A 14,894-nucleotide genomic window follows, 5' to 3' on the forward strand; every position below is an offset into this window, starting at 1 on the left:
TTAGTATTTCTTGTAGCTTTGGTTTGGTTTTTGCAAATTCTCTAAACTTGTGTTTATCTGTAAATATCTTAATTTCACCTTCATATTTCAGAGAGAGTTTTGCTGGATATATGATCCTTGGCTGGCAGTTTTTCTCCTTCAGCGCTCTGTATATGTCATCCCGTTGCCTTCTCACCTGCATGGTTTCTGCTGAGTAGTCTGAACTTATTCTTATTGATTCTCCCTTGAAGGAGACCTTTCTTTTCTCCCTGGCTGCTTTTAAAATTTTCTCTTTATCTTTGGTTTTGGCAAGTTTGATGATAATATGTCTTGGTGTGTTTCTTTTTGGATGAATCTTAAATGGGGTTTGATGAGCATCTTGGATAGATATCGTTTCGTCTTTCATGATGTCAGGGAAGTTTTGTGTCAGGAGTTCTTCAACTATTTTCTCTGTGTTTTCTGTCCCCCCTCCCTGTTCTGGGACTCCAATCACACGTAAGTTATCCTTCTTGGTAGAGTCCCACATGATTCTTAGGGTTTCTTCATTTTTTTAAATTCTTTTATCTGATTTTTTTTCAGCTATGTTGGTGTTGATTCCCTGGTGTTCCAGATGTCCCATTCTGCATTCTAATTGCTCGAGTCTGCTCCTCTGACTTCCTATTGCGTTGTCTAATTCTGTAATTTTATTGTTAATCTTTTGGATTTCTCCATGCTGTCTCTCTATGGATTCTTGCAATTTATTAATTTTTCCACTATGTTCTTGAATAATCTTTTTGAGTTCTTCAACAGTTTTATCAGTGTGTTCCTTGGCTTTTTCTGTAGTTTGCCTTATTTCGTTTGTGATGTCTTGAAGCATTCTGTAAATTAGTTTTTTATATTCTGTATCTGATAATTCCAGGATTGTATCTTCATTTAGGAAAGATTTTGATTCTTTTGTTTGGGGGGTTGGAGAAGCTGTCATGGTCTGCTTCTTTATGTGGTTTGATATGGACTGCTGTCTCCAAGCCATCACTGGGAAACTAGTTTTTCCAGAAAATCAGCCCCCAAAAAATGCAGTCAGATCCCTATCAGAATTCTCCCTCTGCCTCAGGCTATTCGGATGTTAATGAAGCCGCCTGGGGAGGGTGGGGGAGTGATCAGAGAGATAGGAGAGTAGCACCTCAGAATATAGCCAGAGTTGCTTGTCTTGCTTGGAATGACTCTTATATCTGAGATTTCCGCGGGGCACGTCGCCTGTGTGTGCTGGCTGTGTGGAGATTGTCCCCGGGGGGTCTGGCCCGCTGGAGTCACGGTCAGATCCTCCGCTGTCAGCCCCATGCCCAAGGTTGAGGCTCCCCTACTGAGACGGTGCACTCCCGACTCCAAAATCAGTCGCTGCCTCCCGGGGACTCCCCGTCCCACCAGCCGCGTCGCCGCGCCGCCTCCGCGAACCAGCTGGGCCCCCCCGGGGTCGGCTCAGGAGAGCGGAGCAGCTCCCCACGCCAGCGCCACCACCGCGCATCCTGGCTGGGACGCCGCTCTCCCCGGTCCAAGGCCAGTCACTGCCTCCCGGGGACTTCTCCCACCGGCTGCGCCACCACGCCGCCCGTGTGAACTGGCTGGACCGCCCCCTGGGGTCAGTCCAGGGGAATGGAGCTGCTCCCCGCGCTTTTGCTGCATCCGCGCCGCCAAAATCCCGGTGGGACGGCTCCCCATCTGGGACGCTGCTCTCCCCTCTCCAAGACCAGTCACTGCCTCCCTATTCTCTATTTTTGAGATAATTTGATCTTCTATTTTTTTTCCCTGAGTTCAGTTAACTTCCCCCTCCCCCCCATTTGCCTTTTTGTGTGTGTGTGTGTGTGTGTGTGTGTGTGTATTTCAATTCTTAGTTTTTGAATTTCTGATTCAAGGTTATTTTTATATCTTCAAATGCTTTTGAATATATTCAGTCCTGTTTTGAGTAGAGACACTTCTGCTTCATGGTTTTTAGGAGAAGGATTTTCCTTAGTTAAATTATTTTTCCACTTGTCAATGCATGAGTGTCATCAAACTTTAAAATCTTTTGCAAATCTCATGAATATGAAATGGTATAGCATTGTTTTTGTTTTATTTCCCTAGTTCTCAGTGGGGTTGAATATCTTTTCATGTGTTTACTGGACAGTTGTGTTTCCTCTTTATTGAGCAACTAGAAGGTTGGAGCTGCCATTTACTGAGATGGGACAGACTGTAGGTGGAGTAGGTTTTGGAAGGAGCTCCGGAGTTTGCTTTTGGACATGTTTTTGGTATCCGGTAGGCTGTTAGATATACAAGACTGGAGTGCAGAAGATAGGTGACGACTGGAGATAGAAATTTGGGGGGTTGTTGAGTTTATAGAGAGTATTTGAAGGTGTGAGACTGAAAAAGAATGTAGACAGTGAGATGTCCAAAGACTGAGTTCAGTATTTAGGTGAAGACTGAGTTCAATATTTAGAGGTCAGGGTGGTGAGGGGGAGATGAGGAGAAACTGATGGAGACAAGAAGGAATTGTTATGGAGGTAGGAGGAAAACCAGGGAAATGTTTTCTGGAATCCAAGTGAAGAAAGTGCTTCAGGGAGGAAAGCATGATTGACAAATGTTGCTGGTAGATCACGGAGGAGGACTTAGAATTAGCCATAGAATTTAGCAACATGAATTTCACTAATGGTCTTGACTACAGTGTTTGTGGTGCAGTGGTGGGGCGGAAATCCAGATTGGTGAGGGGTCAAGTAAGAATGAGAGGAGAATTGGAGATAGTGACTTTGGTATACAGGCAGCCCTTTTGAGGAGTTTGGTTGTAAAAGGAAAAATAGGATGGTAGCTAAGGGGGATGTGGTTCCAGAGAGGTGGGAGAATTTCACAGGATTGTATGCTAATGAATATCTAATGGAGAGGGGAAGGTGATGTTGTGGGAGAGGGGAAAGTGGTATTGTGGGAGAGGGGAGAATTGCTACAGCAGAGTCCTTAAGCTGGGTGAGAGGGGGTGGGTCTAGTGCTCTTCAGGTGGGGTTGGCCTCTTTTAGCACCAATATCTTCTTCAGCATTCTTCTGAGAATGGATGGTCCTGCTGCCCAGTCATCTCATTTATATGCTCAGAGCCAGAGGGGTTCATTCACTCCTCCTGGGCCTTTGCAAGTTCACTCTGAAGTAGCAATATTAACTAATTTATGTTATTGGTATCTTTTTCTCCCTAGTCACAAACTGTAGTGGTGATTCAGTCCTTGCTATCTCTCCTAAAACTGGTCCCTTTGATTTATGAGTCGGAATTGACTCAGCGGCACTGGGTTTCTGGGTTTAGTCACAATTAAGTCCTTTAAATTAGATGTTGGCAGACTTTTTTTGTAAAGGGTCAGATAATAAGTACTTTAGGCTTTTGCAGGCCTCATATAGTCTGTTGCATATTCTTATTCTTTTTTACAACCCTTTAAAAATGTGAAAACTATTCTTAGCTCAGGCTATACAAAAATAGGCTGCTACCTGGATTTGGCTTACCCCTAGTCAGATTCACTCTCTTACCCATGAAGCCCCTGAACCAGTACTTTTCATTGCCAGTTGATGATGCAAGCAAAGTTAACTTTTTAAATACAGCTTTATTGAGATATATTGTACCTGTTTAAAGTGTATAATTCAGTAGTTTTTAGTGTTTACAGAGTTGTGCAGATGTTACTATAATATCTGATATAAGTTTATGACATTTTCATTTCTTTTACAGCTTTGATATGTCCGATAAAATTCACCCATTTTTCTTTGTCCTTTTTTTATTGTGTTTTAAGTGAAAGTTTACAGCTCAAGTTAGTTTCTCATACAAAAATTCATACACACATTGTTATGTGACCCGAGTTGCTCTCCCTATAATAGAACAGCACTCTCCTCCTTTCCTCCCTGAATTTCCCATGTCCGTTCAACCAGCTCCTGTCCTTTTTTACCTTCTCATCTCACCTCCGGACAGGAGCCGCCCATTTAGTGTCATGTATTTTTATCTACTTGAGCTAAGAAGCACACTCCTCACGAGTATCATTTTATGTCTTATAGTCCAGTCTAATCTTTGTCTGAAGAGTTAGCTTTGGGGAATTCACCCATTTTTGAGTGAATAGTTTGAGTTTTAATAAAGTGAATTTTAATATCAGCCAAAGGCAAATATTTTAAGTAATATTTCTTTTAATCACATGATTAGTAAATCCCACTTGCAAACATTTTCTCCTAGATGATCTCAACTTTTAACCAATGGTCCTGTAGTTCCTGGACCAGCAACATCAGTATCACCTGGGAACTTGCCAGAAATTTGTACTGAGGCCCAACCCAGGGATAGAGCCCAGCAATCTGGGTTTTAACCCAGCCCTCCAGGTGTTTCAGATGCACATTAAAGTTTAAGATTCACTGCTCTAAGGTATATGCCTGAGTGAAATGGCTGGGTTGTAGGATATGGGTATGTTCAACTTGATTGGGTACTACTGAACTGTTTCCAAACTGGTTATCCTCATGTATTCTCACCCAGCAGTATATGAAGAGTTCCTGTTGTTCCACACCCACACCAACACTCTGGAATATGCAACTTTAAAATTTGTCAATCTGATGAATATGAAATGGCTATGATCTTAATCTGCATTTTCTCAATTACTGATGAGATTGAGCATCTCATGTTCATAGGTCATTGGGGTTTTGTGTTCATTGATACGCTGTTTGGAGACTTTCGCCTATTGAAATAAATAGAATTATGTAAATCAATAATTGTAACGTATTGGAATAATTGCAGAATAAATCCAGATTTCCCAAGAAAAAGAAAAGGTGGGGAGAAAAGAAATCAAGGAAAGAGTCCCAGGGGACATGAAGGTCAGGGAGTCTTGAAAGAATAGGGATTTGTCAGGCTGACTGAAGGAAGGCTGTATGTGTGGTTAGGAACCACATGACCTGATTAGGGAAAAGCACGTAGTATGGCATGGTTGACTAATAGGGTATATGGAGGAAAAGACATACATAGGAGTGGGAGAAAGTTAGGAAGCAGCTAGAGGTATGTGAAGTCATGTGCCGCATAATGTCCATTCTGGCAACATCTGTGGTTCCATAAGTTTTTTTTTTTTCTTTTAGTGAAAATCAACTCTCCTTTTGTTTATTCTTTCCCCCAATGGTTTTAAAGACCCCAGGCCCCCAAAGTGAATGAGCAGCGGGGCTCTAGGACGCACCCCAATCCCTTCAGTGCCTCCTCCCCCATCGCCTGGTTTCCATTCACCCACCCAGCAGCCATACAGCCATTCATTCCTGGTTCTGGCAGGGTTCCTCTGCTCCTGGCAGGGGCACCAGCTGGCCCCGGGTCGTAGCAGTGGCTGCACATGATCAGGAAGTGGCTGCACCAACACGCATGGCAGCAGCAGCAAGGACCACCGGCACTCGCATACCCGTTCCCTGCCCGGACCCATCGGCCGCCTCTCCTCCACAGCTACTGTGTGCCTTCTGCCCTCCACCCAGATGTGTGCAAAGTCCCAATCTGGCTACAGCACAGCCCCCACCGGGCCTGCAGCTGCACACCTGCCAAGGCCAGCCTCCTGTATCCGGTGGTTACAGCTTCGTCCAGCGGGGCAGGCTGCGGTGGGGGCTGCTGGGCCCCAGGCTGCTTCTGCTCCTCAGGTGGGGCTGGGCATTTAACTTGGAGACTGCCTATATGTAATACGGTATTTACACAACGTCCAAATCGTGTAATGTCTGTCCTGTTTCCAGAATCTATCATGGACATAAATAATACATGACCATATTTTAAATTTGTTTAACCTTTTACTGATTGTTGAGCGTTTGGCTTATAACTGGTTTGGGTGTTTTTTTTCTTTATTATTATAAATAAAGCTGATAGAAATACCAATACACACAGTTGCTTTTCTAAAAATTATTTTCTTAGAATAATAAGTTTAAAGTGCAATTTCTAGATTGATGAAAGGAAGCATGATTTAGTTTCGTAATTTCCTACATATTTTAAAATTACCCTCATTAGTCATCAGGAAAATGTAAATCAAAACCACAGTGAGTTACCACTTCACACCCACTAGAATGACTAAATAAAAAAGATGAACAATAACAAGTATTGGTGAGGATGTGGAGAAATTGGAACCCTCGTGCATTGCTAGTAAAAATGTAAAGTGGTACAGCTGCTTTGAAAAGTTCCTTAAAAAGTTGAACGTAGAGTTACCTTGTGACCCAGCACTTCCACTCCTAGGTATAAAACCAAGAGAAATTAAAACATATGTCCACACAAAAACTTGTATACAAATGACTCATAATTATTAGAAAGTAAAAAACAACGTGTGGACTTAAACCCATGAATAAACAAATAAAATATACACACGCCCATAAAAAAGGAGTGAAGTAGTGATACGTGCTACAACATGGGTGAACCTTGCAAATATTATGCTCAGTGAAAGAAGCCAGTCACAAAAGACCACATAGTATATGATTCCATTTATATGAAATGTCCAGAATAGGCAAGTTTCTAGAGGCAGATAGAAAGTAGATTAATGGTTGTCAGGGAAGAGGGGAGGAATGAGGAGTGACTGCTAATGGGGCTTCCTTTAAGGGGTACGAAATGTTCTAGAATTAGATTGTGATGTTGGTTGTACAACTATGTGAATATACCAAAAAACTTTGAGTTGTCTACTCTAAATGGGTGAATTGTATGTGAATTATATTTCAAAGCTATTTAAAAAAGATTATCCTCCAGACAAATTATCATTTCTGTCATCGCCAGCAATATTTTGTGCGCAACCTTTGAGTTTATTATTTTTGTTAAATTTCTTTAGCTTCTTTAGTTAAGTTATAAGCTCCTCCAGTAGAATGTATGCACCCTGGAGGCAGGGATTTTTGCCTGTTTTTGTTCACTGCTGTTTCCGCAGTGCCTAGAACCCTACCAAAGAAAATAATAGCTACTCAGTAAAATTTGTTGAATGAATGAATTTTTATATTTTTATCTACAAAGTAGACATTTGTAACTAAAAATTAAGCCTTTTCATGTCGTAATTTCATTATGTATCTGAACTAATTGTTCTTCCTAGCCTCAAATTCATTTTGGAAAGAGGCAGTGTATAATTAAATGAATTGAATGTACTTCCTCTGGTGAGTGATCTGGTTTAAGATCTTTGACTTTGTGTTTTTACTTTCTTTTGAAATTTGGTTTGTAAATGTTGGAGGATGAGGATTCCCTTTTTAACCGATATCCATGTAATCATAGTTGTACTTTTTGTATCAGTCGATGGAGAGACAACAGTGACAAAAAGCCATTTATATTTTGTTAATCACTACAGTATTTTCAAAAATTTGTAGGATAGAGGTATATAATATGTGGGACATATATTTATTTAGTCTGTAGTCTGTGCATGGAGGCTGTATGATTCATGGATCCATGGTAATAATTTTGAAAGGCACCGGAGTTTGGGGCCAGTAAAAAAAGTTGAGAACTACTTAATTATAATATCAGAACTAATTATAGTATCAGAACTGAAGAGGACAACTGGGATGTAAATAGCTAGCAAAGAAGATTATACCCTAATTATGTATTTAAAAAATTAAGGTCCTAAAGGTATCAGTTTTTTTTTTTAAAGACTAGAGAATATATGAAAAGTTAAGTTTAGAAGTACTTTTTAAAATTTACTAATTGGATGTTAATTGTTTTAGCAAAAAGTCAGAAGTGAACTAAATGTCTCATAATGGTTAATTAAGTTATGGTGTTTTTATCTTGTGAAACTTTAGCCAACAATTGAATATTATAATTAGGAATTCTAATTCTTATTATTTGGCAACTTTAAAAAACAATATACCATCATGTATTCCTATATATTTTGACAAAAGTACGTAAATGGAAAAAGCTAGAAAGGTAGTAGTAGTTACGTTCAGATGGAGAAATCATGGTTAATTTTTGTCTATTTTTGATTTCTTACTTAGCAGTTGCTATGTGCCAGGCACTATTCTAAGCTCTTTGCATGATTTAACTCAGGGGTTTGCAAAGTACAGTGCATTTGGCCTGTGGGGCTTGTTTTTGTATGACCCTTGACCTAAAAATGTTTTTTACCTTTTCCTAGAGTTGTTAAACAGAGAAGAAAAAGATGTTACAAAGACCTTATGTTGCCCTCAAAGCCCCAAATAGTTAGGGTCTGTCCCTTTATAGAAAGTTTGTTGACCTGTAATCTAATTAATATTATTTTCACAACATTCCAATAAGTTTGAATCCTGTTATTATGCCCATTTTAAAGATGAGGAAACAGGCACATAGGGGTTAAGTAACTTTTCCTTGATGGCATTCACCGTGTTTTAGAACAGATTTCAGGCTCTTTCTCTAAACTTGCTAATACTGTGTTTCTTTGCAGTGTAAAAAGTGGATAGTGGCTCACGGGTCAAAGGATGGCACGGTCTCGATCTCGATCCCCCAGGTGGAAACAAAGGTGAGCACTTTTTAGCTTAGCAGAGTAAGCTTGGATCTGTGATGTGCTGCAACTCTCAAATTCACCAGCACTGGTAAAAGCCTATTTTAGTAAGCTCATAGGGCTTGTTGTTCATAGTAGCTGCTTTTTAGCGGTAGAGATCATATTTCTAGATTCTAGGAGCTGACACCTTTATTTAATTACTGCTAATGGCTAGAATGAATCCATGATAAAAATGTGATAGCCGTAGCAAGGGAGGGTAAGAAATATCTTTGAGAATAATAGATTTGTTGTGTACTAGTGAGTGGTTTAGAACTCTTCAGTATGTGTTTTATTTTACTTTTTTCATAATATCATTGAAGAACTTGGGAGTTAGGAAAGAGGGAGTTTCCTATTTATGGCAGAATAATAGAATTTTGAATAACTCAGTTGTAGTTCAGCACACCTCTCTCCTCTTGTTGGTAGTATAAATAGTATGTGTAATTAGATTGGAATAATTCAACTAGTATTTATTGTATTATCTGCTAAAGGCAGGTCCCGAGGATACAAAGGCAAATATGGCATCTTACGTGGCCTCAGTAAGCACACAGGCCAGCTGGGGAGATTGACATCATAGCCAACTATAACACAGTGTGAAAACTGCTGTGCTGGTGACTGGGACAAAGTATCCTGCATCCACAGAGGGAATAATTAATCCTGCTTTCATGGAGGAGAAAGGAGGATGCTAGGAAAGTTGTCAAAAAAGAGATGAGAGTTTGGCTGGGCATTTAAGGATGGGTAGAATTTTCTTCTTATTATTATTATCCTTGTACTTTAGATGAGGGTTTACAGAACAAACTAGCCTCTCATTAAACAGTACACATATTGTTTTATGATATTGGCTAACAACCCCACGACATGTCAACACTTTCCCCTTCTCGACCTTGGATTCCCTATTACCAGCTTTCCTGTCCCCTCCGGTCTTCTAGTCCTTGCGCCTGGGCTGGTGTGCCCCTTTCGTCTTGTTTTGTTTTATGGGCCTGTTCAGTCTTTGGCTGAAGGATGAACCTCAGAAGTGACATGATTACTGAGCTAAAAGGGTGTCCGGGGGCCATACTCTCAGGGTTTCTCCAGTCTCTGTCAGGCCAGCAGGTCTGGTCTTTTTTGTGAGTTAGAATTTTGTTCTACATTTTTCTCCAGCTCTGTCCGGGACCCTCTATTGTGATCTCTGTGAAAGCTGTCAGTGGTGGTAGCTGGGCACCATCTCGTTGTGTTGGACTCAGTCTGGTGGAGGCTGTGGTAGTTGTGGTCCATTAGTCCTTTGGACTAATCTTTCCCTTATGTCTTTAGTTTTTTTCATTCTTCCTTGCTCCCGAAGGGGTGAGACCATTGGAGTATCTTAGATTGCTGCTCACAGGCTTTTAAGACCCCAGGCGCTACTCACCAAAGTAGAATGTAGAACATTTTCTTTATAAACTCTGTTTTGCCAGTTGAGCTAGGTGTTCTCCAAGACCACGATCCCCACAGCTATCAGCCCAATAATTAGGATGGGTAGAAGTTCTAAAGGCAGAAAGAGTAGAGACAAGTATTCCAGGTGTAGAGCTGTGAAAGCGACCAGTATGTTCTAGGACTTTAAAAAGGACCATAATTGCATATACAAAAGGCAGACCAGGAGTTTTCATTTTGTAGTTCATAAGACCAAATTGTAATGAAGAGTAGCTTCAGAAACAAAAGGGAATGTAAAGAAGGAAATGGTTTTAACATGGAGGAGATCACAGAGGTCATTTTGTGTCACCCTTTTGTAGTAGGCCTTGGTGAGGGGACACAAGAGACCCTGGCAAACTTAGTGCCTGATTTATGGACTCTCTAGGACTGTCAAGAACTGTGAAGGGACAGTTGTTTTACCCTATTTGCAAGCTAACACATTAGCCTGCCACACACACTCCTGGCTCAGAAGCAAAGGCCTTTATTACTCATAGTACAGGAGGCAACATGAGTTTCGTGTTCATGTTGGTTCTCCTCACCTCTGAGTCCCCCAGGGGTGCTGCAGAGCACTGGCAGGGTGGATGCTGCAAAGCAGTGGGTTTAGGACACAGTTTTAAGGAACCTATGCTTAGAAACCCTCAATCAGGAGTAAACAAACCCGCTCAACCTTTGTTCCAGAGGGAGACATTATCTTATTATCTTGGACAGCAAACAGATTGGCCCTCTGCCTCTGAAGGAGATACTGTCTTTATCTTCCAAGGCTATTTGCCTTAGAACAAAAGTCATCAGTGTCTTGAGAGACCCATACAGAAAACTCCTAACAAACTCCTTGGGTGTCTTTTGCCCTTTAGGAGAACTCAAAATGCTAGCAACCATTCCAGCAACCTTCTTCAGAAGAAAAGGACTTTTTAAGATAAAATCCAGTAAAACATATGATATGAACTATAATAGCAAAGCACTATTTAATGTGAAGCAAGAATTAAAGTAAAATATTGGGCATTTTGTTCAGCCTGGAAGCCCTCTGCCTCTGACTGCCAGCTTTTCTCCTTATCAGGGAAAGAGATAAAATCTTCAGGGAACCCATCAGAGGCTCCAGTTGCCGCTTTTTGGGATGAAGTACAGCAGCTGGATGACAAAGTTCTGTTTCAGCTAATAAACACACTTGCCAATACGTCTAGCTAGGGTGATTCCAAAGGGAGATATTGCCAAGTCCAGCATATAAGTCCCAGTGTGTACCTGAAGAAGATGACCCTGCCTCCTTTCTTGGGAGGACTCAGACTTGCCACCAAAAGGAAAGAATTTTGCTCTTGGATGCTGCAACTAAAGATGGCAATTTTTGAAGAGGAGTGAGGATAAAAGCTGCAAGGGTAGCTTCCTCGTCGACTAGGAGACTTTAAACTCTCAGAAGATTGAGAAATTAGGGAGAGAGGACAGGTCAGATGGGGGGAAAGGGCCCCAGGTGCCAAATGGAACTTCATTGTATTCCAGATGGTTTCACTCCTTTCTCTTACCTTTCATCTGCATAACCCAGACTGGTTTCCCTGGATACGTTCCTCCTTAGTGGAACTCAAAGACTCCTTGTTGGCAGTGCTGAGGTATTGAAAAAGGTTGTTACAATAAAATGTGTTGTCCTGAAGATCGTTACTGCTGTATGAAAGCACACATATAGCAAAGTTACAAGTTCTGTTTAGAGTGCACATCTTTTCATTTTAGATAAGTGGAAGGTCTGAGAAAGAGAAGCAATTGATCTATCTATATTAGTACGGTTAAGTTCTCAGCTGGTAAGTGAAAGCTTGGCAGTTTGAGTCTACCCAGGGGCACCTCAGAGAAAGCCTGATGATCTCCTTCCGATAAATCAGCTGTTGAAAACCCTATGGAGCATAGCTCTACTCTGACACACACGGGCCTGCCATGAGTTGATATTGACTCAAAGGCAACTGTTTTTGGTTTTTTTGTCTTTTTTTAATGGAGAAAGTAAGCCTGAGATTCAAGTCTTAAGCACCACCCCCACCCCCTGCTGTTAGTATATATTTTTTGCTCCTTGATACAACCTTAGTTGAGAGAATAGATTATCAGTTAGAGAAACTATGGGGTCAGTCTTGGGTCTGAGTTTAGGTTTATTGTAGCATCTTAAGAATCTTAGAATCTAATTTTAGAGATCATGTTCAGTTTGCCAGAGACTCTCTTATACATTTATTTGTTTAAATCTAGCCTTCATTCTGCTCGTTTCTTACCTGGCCATTGAACCTGATACAAGCTTTTGCTCACTGACTGTTTGAAGTCACTGCATCTCCTTTTGCCAGAAGTTTGCTGTCAGCCGTTTTTCAGTACGGATCCTCCTGTGTACCTGAGCTGGTCCTCCTGCAGTAGGACTGGTGTGCTCAACTCATTTTTTTTAAATTATGATAAAAATATATATAAGCAAAACATTTGCCATTTCAACATTTTTTACATGTACAATTCAGTGGCACTAATTATTTTCATCATGTTGTGTAATCATCACCACTGTGTCCAAATTTTTCCATCCCCGCCGATCCTGCCCCGTAAGGATTGACTTCTCCTTCCTCCCTCTCTCCAGCCTTTGGTAACCATAATAAACTTTGGTCTCTGTACCTTTGCTGTTCTAGATATTTCATGTAACTGGGATTAAACAATATTTGTCTTTTTGTGACTGACGTATTTCACTCAGCATGATGTTTTCAAGGTTCTTCCATGTCATTGTACATATCAGGACTTCATTTCTCTTTAAGGCTGAGTAGTATTGCATTGTGTTTATTTACCCCATTTTATTCATCCGTTCATCTGTTGATGGACATTTAGGTTGTTTCCACCTTTTGGCTGTTGTGAATAATGCTGCAGTAAACACTGGTGCACTGTTTGAATACCTGCCTGCAGTTATTTTGGGTATATACCCAGGAGTGGAATTGCCGGGTCATGTGGTAATTCTATGTTTAACTTTTTGAGGAACTGCCAAATTTTTCCACAGGGGCTGTACCATTTTACAATCCCACCAGCAGTGAATGAGGGTTCCAGTTTTCTCTACATCTTCGCCAACAATTGTTTTCCGTTTTTCTGATTATAGCCATCCTAGTGTGAGTGAAGTGGTATCTCATTGTGGTTTTGGTTTGCATTTCCTTAATGACTAATGATGTTCAGCATTTTGTCATGTGCTTATTGGCCGTTTGTGTTTTCTTTGGTGAAATATCTCTTTGAGTCCTTTGCTCATTTTTTGATTGGGTGGTTTATCTTTTTGTTACTAAGTTGTAGGAGTTCTTTATATATTCTGTAAATTAAACTCTTATCTGTTATTCACCCCAATTTTCCCTCAATCTGTAGGTTGTCTCTTCACTTTGTTGATAAAGTCCTTTGATGCTCAAAAGTTTTCAATTGTGATGAAGTCCAATTTGTCTATTTTGTCTTTTGTTACTTGTGCTTTTGGTGCGATATATAAGGATCTACCATCAAAAACTAGATCTTGAGGCATTGCTTTTATGTGTTCTTCTAAGGGATCCCTGGTAGCGCAGTGGCTAAGAGCTCAGCTGCTAACCAAAAGGTCGGCAGTTTGAATCCTCCAGCCGCTTCTTGGAAACCCTATGGGACGGTTCTACTCTGTCCTGTAAGGTCGCTATGAGCTGGAATCGACTTGATGGCAGCGGGTTACGGGTTCTTCTAAGGGTTTTATGGTTTTAGTTCTTACATTTAGGTCCTTGGTCTATTTTGAGTTAATGTTCATATATGGTGTGAGGTATGGGGCAAGCGTCATTCTTCTGCATGTGGAAATCCAGTTGTCCCAGCACCACTTATTAAAGAGAGTATTCTTTCCCATTGAATGGACTTAGCACCCTTGTTGAAAATCAGTTGACCATGGATGTATGGGTTCAATTTATTTTGATATACACATGGAAAACATTAGTACACGTGGAAAGAGTGTGCTTGTTGAATTGGACAGTACCATAATCAAACCTCCAATGTATAATTTAGAATGCAGATGTAGCACATTGATTACTTTGAGTAGATGAATCAGTGCAACTCTAGGAAAAGTAAATATTTTAGGTAGGTCATATAAAGACACACTTAGTATATTGTCTTTAAATGGGCTAAACTTTTCTGTACTTGTTTACATAGGTCTTTATCACCAGTACCTAGAAATTCTGACCACTACAAGCAAAGACAATTTTATGGACATTATGACTGTGAATATAGAAAGGATCCCAAAAGACCCATTGCTTCGAGAATGGACAGTGAGAAGTATGGACAGAGTAAACCAAGAATTCACTGTCGTGAAAATGAATATTGCCGGTCTTATGATTATAGATCACCTTCTCCGAACATAAGAGGAAACTCTTCAGAAAATGTTTATAAGCTCCACCGAGTATATTCACCAGAAAGAGGGGATGTTAACAGAAGATCTCAGTATATGCCAAAGTTTTCAGATGGTGTACCCTACAATGAGCATGAGAGGAATTGTTATCCCCAGAAAGTGCAAGGAAGATATTTCCCTGATGACTACAGAGTTAGAGGAAGTAGAAAAGGAGGGAAACCATCTCAGAGGTCAGTAGCAGATTCTTTTAGATTCGAAGAAAAGTGGCATGAAGATGAATTTAAGCACCAGTGGATACAAGAAGAAAAATACCCTCAGTTACCTAGAAGAGGCTCTGAAGACTCTGAGGCGAGGAGCTCTTTTCAAAAGAGGTACAGGATAACATTTAACCTGGGTAATTTGGTATAAGTGAAAAAAGTTTGCTTGCTTTGTGGTTGAAGATAGTCACCTTGAAAAACTTTTGTCTAAAAAGATAAAAAGCATCGTAATTTAGTTATAGTCTACTGGTAGTAGTGATGTGTTTATTTTCACAGTAAATCAGGTTGGTAGCTAGAGTTTTTTTAAAAAGTTGGTTATTTTTCTCTTTAACTACCTTGTAATTCTATGAATTGGCTTGAGAGATTATAGGTTAACTTGCCACTGCATTCTATATTTAAAGCCATGCTGTCCAACATTCTACATATATAAATTCTCACTTTCTTCTCTCTAGTGCAAGTATAAACTGATTTGTGTCAACACAG

General features: G+C 40.4%; 1 protein-coding gene across 4 annotated transcripts in view; it reads left to right on the forward strand.

Annotated features, from left to right (window-relative positions):
• The window catches only part of BCLAF3 (BCLAF1 and THRAP3 family member 3), a 61,845-nt gene that overhangs the window by 12,916 nt on the left and 34,035 nt on the right, over nt 1–14,894 (forward strand). For all 4 annotated transcript variants that reach the window (XR_007515813.1, XM_049871940.1, XM_049871942.1 and 1 more), the window contains exons 2-3: nt 8,316–8,390; nt 13,959–14,525. Coding sequence is in view for 3 of the 4 variants with exons in the window: in XM_049871940.1 (XP_049727897.1) it covers nt 8,350–8,390; nt 13,959–14,525 (608 nt within the window). In the remaining variant the exon portion in view is untranslated. The remainder of the gene's footprint in view (nt 1–8,315; nt 8,391–13,958; nt 14,526–14,894) is intronic.

This window comes from Elephas maximus, chromosome X (assembly GCF_024166365.1).
Source record: "Elephas maximus indicus isolate mEleMax1 chromosome X, mEleMax1 primary haplotype, whole genome shotgun sequence".
NCBI classification, from domain to species: domain Eukaryota; kingdom Metazoa; phylum Chordata; class Mammalia; order Proboscidea; family Elephantidae; genus Elephas; species Elephas maximus.